This window comes from Chanos chanos, chromosome 9 (assembly GCF_902362185.1).
Source record: "Chanos chanos chromosome 9, fChaCha1.1, whole genome shotgun sequence".
NCBI classification, from domain to species: Eukaryota; Metazoa; Chordata; class Actinopteri; order Gonorynchiformes; family Chanidae; genus Chanos; species Chanos chanos.
In genome coordinates, this window is record NC_044503.1 from 14,616,483 (window position 1) to 14,631,783 (window position 15,301).

Here is a 15,301-nt window from a genome sequence, read left to right on the forward strand (position 1 = left end):
ATTAGAGGTGTAAGCGTTCACCCTATTCCTGGTTCGGTTTGTACCTCGGTTTTTGGGTGACTGTTCAGTTTGTATCACTTTGTTTGGCTTGAAACAAAATTTAACCAACTCAGGAGTTGGCAAGTCAGTTTGCACCTTTTACTTCAAGGTCTTTCTTTCAGAAAATAAGTGTTAGAAAAATGACCCAAACAGCTTTTAGCAAGATGAGCAGGTTTTTTTTACCAAATAATTTTAACCACTCGCGACAGTGAGTGACATACTGTAAATGTAAACATTAGTGCACTTAGATTTAAGTCGAGAAAATAACCAATAGAAAACTAAACCTGAGCTGCAGTGATGTGATAGAATATCAGTATAAGAAAACTATACTTGCTTTTACTAAGCAGATTGTTACTGAAATTCCTGCAATGTTGACCTTTTTAAATAACAGGAAAACAGTGCTCTTACATAGACCATAAATAGTATGTAATATAGAAACATATGATCCCACATAAATGCTTAAAGTAGACCTAACCTCTAGGCTTCTCTTAGCCTGGAGGTCAGGTCTTATATGGAAGTGGCTGGGTACTGATCTTAGAAAGCTCAGAGGACTCAATTGTGATTCTGTAGTCGTCTTGTGCTGTTTTTTTTTTTTTAGCTGGGATGACATGTCCGAGCAACAGACCCATTATTCAAGTATAGTTTTAGTTATTGTTTTAAAAAATCAAAATGAGGAGAGAGAGGAGGGGGCTGGTGGAGAGGGAGAGCCAACATCCAAGGCAATTAAATACAACATATAATAAAAAGTAAAAACAGAGAGTACATATAAAAACATACAAGCTGTTGTTATGCTCTGCTTTTAATTGATAACATTTTTATGTTTCCTTTTAAAATTATGTAATAGAAGTTGACCTTTTTTGTCAGCCATTGCTTGCAGCAGAGAAACTTAATGTTCAGATAGAAATACTTTGCATTTGGCCGGGTCCTTTCTGTGTGGAGTTTGCATGTTCTCCCTGTCTGCGTGGGTTTCCTCCGGGAGTTCCAGTTTCCTCCCACACTAAATTGCCCCTAGGTATGAATGTGTGTGTGAGTGTGTTTCTCTGTGTGTCTGCCCTGCGATGGACTGGCGACCTGTCCAGCGTGACCTGCCTTTCGCCCTATTGTCTCTTTTCCACTACGACGGTGCTGGTGCCCGTGCCCGTGCCGGTGCGGAGCCAGTGCTGCCTTGGTGCCTTTTGAGAACCGGCCCGCATTTCCACTGGTTTGGGAACCGAACGCTACATAGCGAAAGTTTGGGTAATTTCCGTGGGGAAAAAATAATGTCGGACAGAACGCATTGCTTGCTCTTTATAAATTTACTTTTACGCTAGGCTTCCACACAGCGAAACACCTCACGAATTTTGTCCCAGAACTTTTCGCTCTGGGGGCAAAATTCATGAAAATAGTAAGTCTGTCACTTAGCTCAAAAGTTAAAACGAGTGTTTAAATGAAGGTCTGCATGAAGTGGTTTAATTGCACCAGCCAGAGCCGAGAGAGAGAGTGTCTTTTTCTACCACTCTGGGTCCGACTACGTTCATGTAACATGTAAACAACAGCCCGTATTGATGTAGACACAAATTGTTACTCATGCATCTTTTAATCATATACATATTTTCACGCTACAAATATCCTTTAGCCTACCGCTACTTGGTCAGACGTTTTTTGTTACTCCCGCCTCTCTAAAGAACGTCACGTATCAAACGCTGAACTGATTGGTTCTCGCGTGGTTTTTATTTGCATAGCCTCTGACGTCAGCGGTTCCAACTTTTGGGACCAGCATTTCTGTGGTGCCGTGCCGGTGCCAGTTTTCGGCTCCGGCACCAGTATTTTGTCAGTGGAAAAGCGCGGGTGCCGGTGCTCGATCGGGCACCGGCACCGGCACCGCGGCAGTGGAAAAGGGGTATATGAGCGCTGGGATGGGCTCCAGCACCCCCCATGACCCTAATTAGGATAAGCGGCTTAGATAATGAGTGAGTGAGAGAGAGAGAGAGAGAGTGAGTGAAGTCTTTACACCAGTGCAAAACTAAGGTATGAAAATTAAGACAACTATTCATAAGCATGCAAGGGCACCGATTAATACCATGCTATACCAAAAAGAAAAAAGGGTGCAACCAAATCATGTGCTTGTGCAGCCCACCGAGAAAACTGATAGCACCAGTGCTACTAGTGGAAAAGTTAGTCTGGAGCCCTGCTTTGAAGCATATAAACATATCTGGTGGTAACTGCGATGTTCTCAAAATGTCATTTTACAGGCCTCATACATGTGAGGGGGTAAACGATGATTTAGTTTCTTTGGCAACTGATTTTTAAAGGCAAACAAGAACAACCAAAGCTCAAACTGGTGACGTTAAGGTAGGAAATCCAACGCCCAAAACAACTTTACTTCCCTTGTGAAAGTAAAGTGGCCGAGACCTGCTCCGCGACACTCATGCCACTGAAGCTCACTGCTGTTTCAGATTATGGCACCAATGTGGCACAAAGTTTGACTCACAACAATGACCCAGAATAGGGCATCAGGTACTGCAGCAAGTGAGCTAATCAAACACATGCAGTGATGTTAGATGTAGAGGTAGTGTTAACATGTTAGAAGCCTCTGCTTACTCGGAAGCTGGGAGTTTTACCAGTTCCAGCCTGGATCAGCGCTTAGCCAAGCCTGTCTGTCTGTGCTATAAGACTGTGCTACTTGGGTGTCATCACTAAGTGTTTTTTGTCATCTCCAGGGGGATGCCATTTCCAAATGTCAGCCAGTCTGCCGTCTCGTATGTTATAAAACCTGGTTCACGTGATCACTCCTTCCTCTGTTTCCACTCTGAAAATATAAAACAAGACATATAATTTGCTCTTGTTCTTTTTCACATTTTCAGTGTAAAATGAAAAGAGTCAAATAAAGTTATTTTACAGTGTATTGGGTGTTCCATCAGCTGCTGGTTTGGCAGGCTGTGTTTCCTGCACAGGATCCTACAGGTGAACAATGATATAACTGGTATCATGAAAATGTTTGTGTATTTTCAGATGGCATCCAAGTTTAAAAAATCATGTGTTCATAAAGTTTACTGAATCATGATAAATAATCAAAAGGAAAATAGAGCTGGCTTGTTAGTTTTAGTTTTACATCTCTTCTCCACAAATCTCAATCCTAATTTTACATACAGCAACTCACAATAAAACTTGATTAAATCAGGGTATAGGCATAGACTCAATAAAATAAGAGTCACATGTTAGCAAATCTTCCTCATTAACAAAACAAATATCATATTGTGTTGAGGCACAAAGCAAACGCACAAGAAACTCACCATTAAAGAATCTTCATTTGTCCGAGAAGTGACTATCACCGGATCAGGGGGCACTGTGTTAGAGAAAATAAAATCGTGCACACATATTTAAATACTACACCAAATGATATACATACAGTAAAAATAAATGTACTATGTTAACACTCCAAAAGAATTTAACATAAACAAAGGACACTTACAACTCCTTCTGTTTGATATGTATCTGTAGATTAGTCCAGCAGTCAACGGTACCCAAAGAAATAGACCCAAGATAAGACCAGGTCTTCCCCTGCTCTTTCTTTCACACTGAACATCTCTTAGGGAACTCCCATCTCCAGTCTTTTCTTCACTGGCTCCACATCTAGAAAAAACATTTTATGTGTTTAAATAAAGGGGAATGTATGCTGTTCTTAGATTACACAGTCAATTTTGGAGCTAAAGGTTCAGTGGTAACTGCTGCAGACAAATACCTTAGTTAAAGACAGTCCAATAGAGGTTAATAAGAAACTAAAATGGGGTAGTTGAAAACACTTAACTTTTTTATTTTAACATGTGCACAAGACCATGTGGCTAAATGTTTCATGCATTTATGTGTAAGACACTCTAGTTAAAAAGAGATTACATGTTCCAGGAAACACCCTATAGGAAACTAAAACTTACAATACCACCATTTCTAAACAGCAGACTGTCTGAAAGAAGTTTGCTCTTTACAATATGACACTTTGGGGCAGCATTCTGGCAGACTGTGTTACTGCAATTTTTACAAGTGTCTTTTTTTCTCCTTCTTCTTCCTTAATCTGCAAATGTGTGTTCTCTAGAAACATATCTTGTACCAGGCATAAATTTGGTCTGGCCATTTTCAATCCTTTATAAAGACATTGTGGGTTTTGACAACTAGTGAACAATACATGATTTTTATTAATCCTGTTCAGGTGTTAAAATCCATCTTTGAAAACACTATAATAAAACAAATTCTGAAATTAGGTGCTAACCAGCTTAATACCCTTTACTTACAGATGAAATTCCATATGGTTGTAAGTCATACAGTTAATCAGTGTTTGAGCACAAATTAAAATGTATCAATTTTCAAGTTTTGCAGACTAGGAAAGCTGAGTAGCAGACAGTTTATACATATAACCTCAGTTCCTTGTGCGTGCCACCCTTACTCAAATGTTGTTATACAAATCCACTACATGTAAATAATATTAATATGTCAGTTAAACAATATATTTACAGACAATTAAAAAAAAATCAAGACTGTCCAGACAAAGTAATTGACCAGTTAAGTCTGATTCGTCCATTTCACTCAAGTTGGAACTGAAATTAGAAGTGAAACAGCACAACTCTTAAGTAATTCACGTCAAGAGAATATAATTCTTCATTAGTCAGATTATTAGGGTCTTATGCAGACAGATGTTTTGTATGTGGATTTAAGACGTGTGAAGAAAGCATGCAAATATTGTGATGGTCAAAGGGAGGAGGAAGCCTTATCAACTTCAACATATTTATACAGCAGCAGCAAGGAATTACACTGTGGCAGTTTTGACAGATGTAGAGTACTGCTTAGCACTATATAAAGTATAAAAGTATGACTTACGTTGTCCATGCAGTGCAGTTAATGCCAAGTGGAGAATAAAAGCCATCTTGACAATCCTCACAAACTGTATCTGAGGTTCTAGTCCCTGGTCATGCAGACACAAAGTAATGGGTAAACAGCAATCGGATAGCTTAGCTATATTCATCACATATGCAGGAACTTCAATCATGATATCTTTATGAGTTCTTAATCATTACCTGGTATTTTAATACCCTGGCCAGGTTGGCAAACTGCATGTTTCACTGCAAATATACATTCAGTTTGTGTTGAAAATTCCTGGCAAAAATGTCCATCCATGACATCACATACAGTATTGCTTGAAGTGGTACATTTCTGGAGTGTGCGGAGACCTTGCCCTACAAAAGATGATTTAAAGATATCTTGAAATCAAAATTGACAGTTTTTAAAAATCTGTCTCAGGAATGACAGAAATCTGCTTACCTCCATCGCAAATTTTACAAGGAAAGCATTTTGTCAGGCCATTGGGTTCATTCATATATGTTTCTTTGACACAGGGAATGCATGCAGTACTGGAATCTTCTGTGCAATCTCTGTATACAACAAACCCTATTAATAAAAAGGAAAAAAATTAACCTGCAGTAATATGATCTGTGAGGCATTTTAGCCCATTCATTTGGCATGTTTGTGGAAAAGGACAGGGTGGTCACAGGGTAGGGAGTACAATACATTTAGTCTTAACTTAATGTAGTGTAACTCTTTTGACATGTGGCAGGGAAAGCATATTTGCAAGTACACTAAGTGTTTATTCAAAATACATGACACTGTGGCTTTCAAAAGGTGGATGTTGGTGGACAGTATCATATTCCTGCTCAGTCCTGCCTGCTAGGTGGAGGTGGACTTATAGGTGGATTTATATGTGTCTCCATGAGCTGCATGCTAATGCAATAAAGGCTGCGTACAGCCAACAGACTGCAAGTTGAGAACTGCTGCATCAATGAATATCCTTGCATATGCAAGTTACTGCTGGAGCTTCTGAAAGAAGTCAGTTCCTTTTTTTCCAAACTGAAACCCTAATCCTTATCAGTTCAGTTTCTCAGCCTCATTAAATAAACCTACAACTGAACCACTGCTATGACTTTACTTCATAAACAGACACAGCAGCACACATTTCTCAACCTTACAAAATTATCTGACTCTGAGACAATTTGACTTCCTTTTTTAATAAATGAGAAAAAAAGGGGAATGGGCAGAAGCAGTTCACATGGTGACCTTATTGCCAGCAGGTACTGTTTTGAGTCTGTTACTCTGTCATCTGGTCATTTTCACTAACTTCTGAATTCTCTCTCTCTCTCTCTCCCCATATATATATATATATATATATATATATACATATGTATGTGTGTGTGTGTGTGTTCACTGCACTTTAAGGAATTTGATAGAGTTCAGAAGTTCGTGAAAATGACCAGATGTTCTTAGCAGAGATGACTGTAACATACACCTTTTTAAATTATGTTACGACCGTCAGCTTATCGAAAAAGCTCTGCTGAATCCGGCGCTTTGCCTAAAGTTTGCCTAATGGTCCTGAAAAATGTGCGATACAGACTGTATGTGAATATAAACATGTCTAATAATAAACTGAAATCAAATATAAACAAAAATATTTTAAAAGCTATCTGGAAGGCAACCTATTCATCCGAAGCTGTTGAGTTTTATTAATGACCGTTTCAGCATTACTAGTGACAGAACGCTTTTTCGTTTCGCATGTTTGCGAGTGCAATATCCCACCCCTTGAGTAATTATGTGTCTTCATCCATATGAGCGTATATAAAGTGCAACAAGACCACAAAAACAGAAGTACAAGGGATTGTTTACATCATGGACCTATTCCGGCATCATCCTCGGGTATATTATCAAAGCACGGGTTTGTATCCTGAAATAACATGACATCGTTAGTATAAATAATGGAAAGAGTAATTCTTGACGAGAGTAGTCGAGACATGTCTTCTGCTATTTATTTTAACTGAATTTATTTTAAGTCCAGCATTACTGTGAAGGGACAAGTCTGTGTGTTGACTTGTTAAATAAATTCGTGTTACTTGTGAGCTGCTGTCAAATTCCAATCAAAATCTGTATTTTTGCAAAGTTTGTGAGCAGCTAAAATGAATGCGTCTTGGGTTATTTGCAAACCTGTTCCACACATAGGGCAGCATTCCCCTGCCTCTGTTCTGAATTCTGCTGGGCCACAACAGAAGCATAATGAGAGGATCCCTGATGTAAAAAGAAAACAAGAAAATTCAGTCAAGTCTCAGCTGACGCGTTTGCTGCTTGTTAACTAAGTTAGTTCTCGATGCTAGCTGTATAAGCTAAACTTACATGGGAGTCTAATGGCCACAGTTAAGTAGTCAAAAATACATGTACAATATCAAAAATAATTAACTCTTTCTTCGAATACTTTCGATGTCGAAAGTATTTGAAGAAAGAATTAATTCCATGGTAACATTAAAAGAACGCCACAGGTACTGCGACGTTCCGCCCGCAAGAAACATGCTAACATATGTTGACAGCCTTATGAAACAATACACATGGGTTAACGATTCGGTCGGGTTTGAAGAGCTCAATACCACCTGACTTACCGAAAACTAATAATGATATCGTTAGCCCTTCGTGTGTAAATATCATTATTATTTGAGTAAATTAGATGTTTCCGTTTCCTGGTGTTTTTTCATGACTGTTGTGCTTCGAAATAATAAAAATGCTGATCCCTGGCTGAAACGCCTTCCAAAATGGCGCAAGTTACGTCCGTCCAAGCAGAGCTACGTTGTGCTTTCGTCGTGGTAAGATATAAAGACATGAATACTTTCGTTTCAACGCTTAAACGTGAAATTTTATGTTTCGTCTATGTTAAACAGGTCTCTTTCTGCGTTGTTATGCATTTTAAGCTCCAAAGAAGGACACTAAGACACCCTGTATAGGGTGGTGTGAGTTTTTTATTGTTTATTATAGAAGTATGTGTAGAGAGTGCACAATACAGGAGAAATCACAGCGTCACCCTGTCTCTTCCGCAGAGTAAAGTTGGCAAAAAAATATAAATAAATTCAGAGTTTCTGCAAATGGATCCAGCATCTCCTTCTGTTCGTGACAGTCTCTCTAAACTTGACTTGTGGCATCAGTTTTCACTTAAAGGTGCAATTACCTTGATTCTGTTTGTTTTGCTTATATATCCAGTTTTAAGAGACATGTTGATTTTACAGACATTTGTAAGGTTTGAAATCACTTTGAATTTATTACATTATTATGATTAACAGCTACTTTGATTTGAGGGATTCATACAATACATGCACTTATATATGCAAAATTATACATCAGGATGAAATGCACAACTGCACATAGGAATAAATTAATACATGGTAAAATAGAACAGACTGTAGGTGTAACATTTTCTTACATTCCTGATAATAAAATAATAATATTAATCCATTAAATAATCAGCGATCACATCTGTCATTAAGAGCAAAAAAAAAAAAAAAAAATTAGATGAAAAAAAAGCAATAAGAGTGGCAACATGTATTAATCCTCCAATCCACATTATGCACTGATCCTCTGTAGCACTGCAGCAGGATTACCAGGGTTCAAGACAAATTAAGTCTAAAACTTCAGCTCCCTAAAACTGAATTGTACTTGCAAATTTGTTTTTGCTGTCTACAAAATTCTGACCACATAACATGTCCATACAGGACGTGGGGCACAGACATGCAATGTGGCTGATTACAACAACTTACAACTGCAACTGAGGGACATTAACCATTGTCATGAAATACAAAACCCCTAAGGCTACCTCTCAGCAAACTCTCACTCTTTTTAGGGATTGCTGAAACTGCTGCACAACATGGCAGATAAAAGAGACAAAATGTATAATACCCATTTCAAATGCAATTCATCACTGGTGATTTTTAATGTGAACTATTAAAATTAGTAAGGCCTTACACAGATACACATACACACACTCACACACATATGTATGTATGTATGGAGAGAGAGAGAGAGAGGCTTTTCTAAAAATGTTGCTGTTCTTGTATCTTTACCATAACAGTTGTGGAGATGTGAAGGGTCACAGGTGTGAGTTGTTATATCAGCTGTGTTTCTTTATTAAATATCTGGAAAGAATAACAGCAACATGACTTCTCTTCAACTGTTTAGAACATTTGAGTACAAGTCTAAAAATTTCTGAAAACTATTACTTAACTACTACAAACAAGGCAAAAATATAAAAATGCTAGATTATTATTCTAAAATACCAGAATTCTATGTCCTTTCAATTTTATACAAACTATCAGACAGGCAACAAAAGTGCAGTTTCTAACAGAGAAAAGATGATTGAAAACAGTATGTTTCACTTTTACTTAAAGAAACACAATAAATGTCAGTTCAATGTGTACCTTATATGTCAAGAAAGTACATATGGCTTTTTTTTTCCCCATAGTGCAATAAAAAAGAGCTGCTTGCTACATTGCCAGTCAGCAAAAATGTCGAGTTAATAAGCTAGCAGGGAGAATTTCCATATTTTCCAATGGTGAGCTACAGAGTATTTTCTGTTTCACCACTTCCTGTATGTCACGCTGTGTATAAAAGACTGGATGCAAGTGCAGGTCGGGATTCTCTTTATTTTAATCAAACATGTTACGACCCCATCTAGGGTGGGGTGAAACAAATGCGGGGGAGAACCTCCTTCTCTTGCCCCAGAGTAAATCCGAAACACCAACACCGATACTTGTCAGCTATTACTAAATATAATTATTTACAAAACACAAAAGACTTCGGGGGTGAGCCAGGCCAAAATAACAAACAAAATACATCTAACGAAAGGGAATGGAATAACCTAGCCAAAAGAACACAAAAAGAAAGGCAAACCAACTTCCCTCCCTATAGGAGCACTCTGAATCTCGTTGTACATTTACGATGACAATAAAGGTATTCCTTATACATTTACTTGTTGCCTGTATTTCAGTATTCTCTGTTAAATTGTTATTATCAAGGTGTAGATATAGATTGCACAAAGGTGTGTGTGTGTTCTCAGCCTGTGTGCACGTGGTGGAAGTAAACTGTTAAAACATAAATTACATGCAGTTATGTGCTCACTATTATTCCAGGTTCCACCAATTGAAATTAGTTTAATCCATTTAAAGACCAACTGTAAGTAACATTTCACACACCACGTGAGTTCACGTAAAATAATATAACCCAGTCTCCAGCTTAAACCAATACACACCGTTTGAGACCAGTTCAACCAATACAGACCATTTGAGACCAGCAGTTTCTATCAGTTGTTTTTCAACTGGAACCAGACCAATACATTCCAGGAGAAATTTCTATTGGTTTTTCTACTGGGCATTCCAGAAAAGGAATCAACACAATAACCCGGGGGGTATTTCAGAAAGCGGGTTTAGTGAAAACTGAGTTAGTTAACTCAGAACAAGTAGTAAATCTCCTAATAGACGAGTCCTATGGCGTCATTCTCCCAGTAAAACAAAACCATGATGCTCTTCTATTAGGAGGTTTACTACTTGTTCTGAGTTAAATAATTCAGAGTTTTCACTAAACCCGCTTTCTGGAACACCCCCGGTTATTTACAGTCATTTACAAATTACGTTCGATGTGGACTCAGTAGTCTACATCATCACCAGAATGTTTTTAGACAAGAAAATACCCAATCGACAGGGAAAGAGGAGTTCTCGCACGTTCTCCAGCCAATCGTGACCCGCCAGCAATCTGAAAGGAAAAATGGGGCGGGAAGCGAGAGGGAGAGATAGCGAGAGAGGGAGAGAGAAGGAGACTCCCAGACAGAAAACAAAAATACGCCCAAGGATGTAAACATAACAAAAAGACTTCAAAGGACTTACGAAAGCAAGTTCAGGACTTCAGGCAAGGAAACCAACGTAATGCAAGGTACACATCAAACAATGTCAGACAAAAAACAGGGAAAACCAAGGAATGCTTATACTCAGCTAAATGAGGCAAAACTAACTGACAACCGGTGGTGTCAATGAGCAACCAGGACTAAACCAAAAACCAGGAAGAAACAGAGCTTAATCAAAACAGCACAAAACTAAGAAACCATGAAGTAAATAGAGCATTAAACTAACACTGACCACTAGAGGGGGGAAACAAGATAAACTAAAGAAACGGAGATGAACAGAGAGGAACAGGGTGTGACACTACAACATCGTAACAACCACAGCTTCCGCCAGTAGATCATAAACACTCCTTTTACACATAGCTTTGCAGAATGTCATGCAAGTTAAGGGTGTGTGCACAAATGTCATACAAGATGAGTGTGTTTGTGTGTGACTGAGGAGATCCAGCATGTATGTGAAATAAGAGAGGAGCCGAATGTAAGAGAATAACTGATGATGAGTTATAGACTGTTTCAGTATGCAAAACAAAAACACTAAAAATAACACATGCAGTTTTGTTTCCGCCCATGAAAACCTCTGGTGCGCTATTTTTAAATTGTCACGAGATGCCAAACAAGAGCAACCTCCCACATCTTGAGCTCACTGATGGCTGAACAAAGAAAACTTGAGCTTAAGGTAAAGCAGATTATTCCTGCACGGTCCTTTCTCTGACTGAACTAAACTTCCACTCCTCTTTATAAGTTTAACCTTGATTGTGAGACCACACAGCTGTGCATGCCTTCAGTGAATAAAAGAATGTGCAAAGGACAAAAAACATTTTGTCCAGTGCTAGGGAGTGTGCTGACATTTTACGGTATCACATAGCCAAGTCAAGGTGCAGGACACTCAACAATAAGGCTGTCACATAAAAAAAAGAGAAAATCTCTCGCAGGAGTCGAATTTGCACTTTTGGGTTATTTTGAAGGACTTGTATCTCTCTAGATACAAATAACTTAACCACCGAGCATGTTTTCCTGGTTTTTTTTTTTTGTTTTTTTGTTTTTTAACGCTTTGTATTTAAAAAGCATGCTGTATTTTTCTGTAAAGCATAAAATATTTGCAAACTATTGTGTATTTGTTGCATAATCATGTTGTGTATTTTTTGTAAAGTACATTGAATTTATTTTGTGATTTGTAGGTTATTTGTCAAACCAGCTGCATTTGTTATTCAAATCTGAGATGAACTTTGCTTCACATGAATATCTTTGGGTGGTTCTCTAGATGCACGGTGGCGTGGTGGTGCAGTGCAGCAAGAAGGTCCTGGGTTCAATTCCCGGCTGGGAATTATTTACTACTACTATTGTTTATTTATTACTATTTAAAACAACTGGATTTTTAAGAAATGTGTTGATGAGGGAGAAAGGGAAAGTGTGACCATTTGAATAATGTGTGTTGTGACCTATGTAGACTGATAATGATGATTTGATGATGATGACTGATGATGTAGACTACTGGATAACTTAGTTGACAGGTTCCCTATTTTTACCCATAATTTCAATGGTAGGCCTAACCTAGCTGACCACATGATATTTTCTTGAATAGGTTAACATCAAATTTGAACATATAATTGAATTAAAATCATTAAAAAATTGTAAACCATAACAATGTACATAACAAAGTTTATGGTCGATTAATATACTCATTGATAATGAGTATCACAGTGATGACGTCATGTAATGTTGGTCACACGGTTTGGGACAAACCATTTTTGAGTTTGCAGGGTGGAGTTCTGGTAGTAATATAGCTGACAGAACTTTTGCGGATGTTAATAAATGAAGATATTTAGATTATTCAAATGAGAAAATCAATTTTAAAAATATTATTTTTCTCTAGTATTTAGACTTGTTATTGTTTAGACTAGTTATTGTTGACTTTAATGGATTTTATTCATTATTTTGAAACCAAACTAAACTGAAAACGGACGCAGCAAAAACTGTCAATTTAGGAACATCATGACAAATTTCAAGCCTTACAATTTGTCCAGTTTGTTATTATGCATTTTCAGCAGTGACAACAAAAGAATCCATCCAAAATCTGTCAGCTTCATAAATATGTTGGAGTGAGCAATTTGTCTGGTCTTATTTTTATATAATTTTCATTCTTCATCAATAAACAGTCTTAATAATGGATATCCGTAATGGTTCATCTTATAAAATAGATTAAATAAAAAATGTATGCCTTGTTATATTCGTGGCATTGTGGCTGGGGCTGTTTAGGATGAGGAACGTCTTTTTTGTGATTAGGAGAATGATTATCACGTACTTTTTTTACATGCAGAAATTGTGATCCATCCAATGTATTTCAGTTAGTGTTACGGATCAGCACTCCGTCACGTATGGACTGTTTGCAGGCACGAACTTTTTATATACTACACCGCACAAACATACACATTCACCACATAACGCGGACTGAGTACAAGTTAAATATTTATTGATCGTTGTTATTGTGATTTTGTTGTGTGTGTGATGTCCAACGTCTTCGTTTATTGATCTGTAAATAATAGAGAAAAGAGACGTTAGTATTCTATAGTGTTCTATAACATTTTCGATTAAGTTGGCCAACGAATCCATTTGCATATTCCACTACCCTCAAAATACCGTTAAAATGCTACGTTAGGTTATGTTGTCTATGTGTAAATGTTGATTATTGATTGTTAATTGTAAGGGCTGTCGCTTACCTGTGTGATGCATCCCGGAGGTGGGATTTGCGAGTGACGTCAAGGAAAGTGGTACGTCACCGCCTTAGGTATTTTAAAAGAAAAGTCCCGCGAACTTCACAGAAGGTCCGCGTGCGTCACATCCCGTTTTAAACTATAAAAGCCCTCCATTTTGTTTTAGACGTGGTGGGAGTTTGTAGGAGTTTGCATTTCGTGAGAGAAAGTAATTGTTGAAAAGTCTTGCAGGATTTATGTCTTGTTTGTTTTCCGGCAAGAACTGTGTAAATAGTGTAAATATGTTATTATTTTGGTTTGTTTTTTTCTTTTCATTTCTTTCCTGTTTATTATTGGCACAAAAATAGATTTGCCGGGTGTCCAGCCACAAACCACAATCTAGACTCTTGCTGCCTCCTTGCCTAAGACAGCTCCGTCACAGTTACCTTTCTTCAGAGCAGAGGCGTTGTTAGGATCTTGAAACATTGGGGGCTTAGCCCCAGGGCCGGCCCAAGCATTTATGGGGCCCTAAGCAGAATTTTATTTGGGGGCCACTCACCGCCTTGGTGCTGCCAATATTATTGACTATTGTCAATGCTTGACCAGTCGCATGCCCACTGTAAATCTAACACACCCATTATCAATTTTATTAGTTGTAGCTGTGTCACTTACATTATACCAGTGTCTGCCTGGCATGTTTTTACCCTTCTACAGTAGGTAACTTGCAAGAGTGGTCTGGTGTTAATTTGCACTTTAATATTCAAAGTTATACTTTAAGAGTCATTTTAGGAGACTGATAGTGTTCAGTATAAGTCTGCTCTTTTGTTGAATTTAATCATTTGTAAAACGTTAATGTAAATGTTTGGCATCATATTGACTTATATTGCATGTTACATGAACGTATATGTACCCAGAATGGTAGAAAGATGCGTTCTGTCCGACATTATTTTTTCCCCACGGAATTTACCCAAACTTTCACTACGTAGCGTTCGGTTCCCAAACCTGTGGAAATGCTGGCCGGTTCTCAAAAGGCACCAAGGCAGTACAGGCTCCGCACCGGCACGGGCACCAGCGCTGTCCTAGTGGAAAAGCGCTAACAGAGAACCCAAAACATACTTGCGTTTCTGATTAACGACATATTATTTTCGAGGGTTAATGTATGATCGGAATGACAAATGAATAGATCCGGGCCTATTTTTTATTATTTTTATTGTTGTAAAAAAAAAAAAAAAAAAAGAGAGAGAGAGAGAGATCCGGGGCTATTCATAAAACATTCGGGGCTGTAGCCCCGGACGCCCAGGCCTAACGACGCCACAGCTTCAGAGACTGACAAATAAGCAACATTTAAAAAAAAAAAATGTAATTTTAATTAAAAAAATATATAAAATCATACACGTTATCATACACAGACTTCATCATATAACTGGAAGAAAAAAAAATGCAATTTTAATATAAATATAAAATCATGTACATCATCATACACAGACTACATCATATAAGTGGAATAAACTGTTCTAAACTAGAGGATGTGTGTATGAATGGAACTTTTTCCTACAGTGAAGTGTTCCGGTGTCTGAGAAGGCACCAGCCAGAACAGAGTTTCAGAACAAGAGGATGTAAAACAAATGTATGTAAAGGAATGTCACAGTCAAGCAATGTTACGTGGTAATGAGTGTTAGTTTAGTCAGGTGAAGGGGAAAGATATATAACTTGCATTTTTGTTGATTTAGCCAATGTTCTTATATAGAATATCTAACATTTATTACAAATGGAAACTCTTCTAAAGTACAGTAATTTTTAAAAAGAGAGATAGTAAAATCAAGAACTGCTGTTTTTGTTAGTGGGGCAGACC

General features: G+C 37.8%; 1 protein-coding gene and 1 long non-coding RNA gene across 2 annotated transcripts; both read right to left on the minus strand.

Moving 5' to 3' along the window:
- Positions 1-2,776: 2,776 nt before the first annotated feature.
- LOC115820032 (uncharacterized) lies at positions 2,777-3,526 on the minus strand. The gene is made up of 4 exons (XR_004025564.1): positions 3,491-3,526; positions 3,312-3,364; positions 2,918-2,976; positions 2,777-2,827 (listed from the first exon to the last, which is right to left on the minus strand). It is a non-coding gene; the product is annotated as an uncharacterized LOC115820032 (long non-coding RNA).
- A 34-nt stretch (positions 3,527-3,560) lies between these two features.
- LOC115821409 (tumor necrosis factor receptor superfamily member 14-like) lies at positions 3,561-7,597 on the minus strand (the record flags this gene model as incomplete). The annotated part of the gene is made up of 6 exons (XM_030785238.1): positions 7,482-7,597; positions 7,036-7,116; positions 5,329-5,454; positions 5,085-5,243; positions 4,888-4,972; positions 3,561-3,651 (listed from the first exon to the last, which is right to left on the minus strand). Coding segments are annotated over exons 1-6 (588 nt in total), but the record flags the coding sequence as incomplete, so codon positions are not given.
- Positions 7,598-15,301: the final 7,704 nt, after the last annotated feature.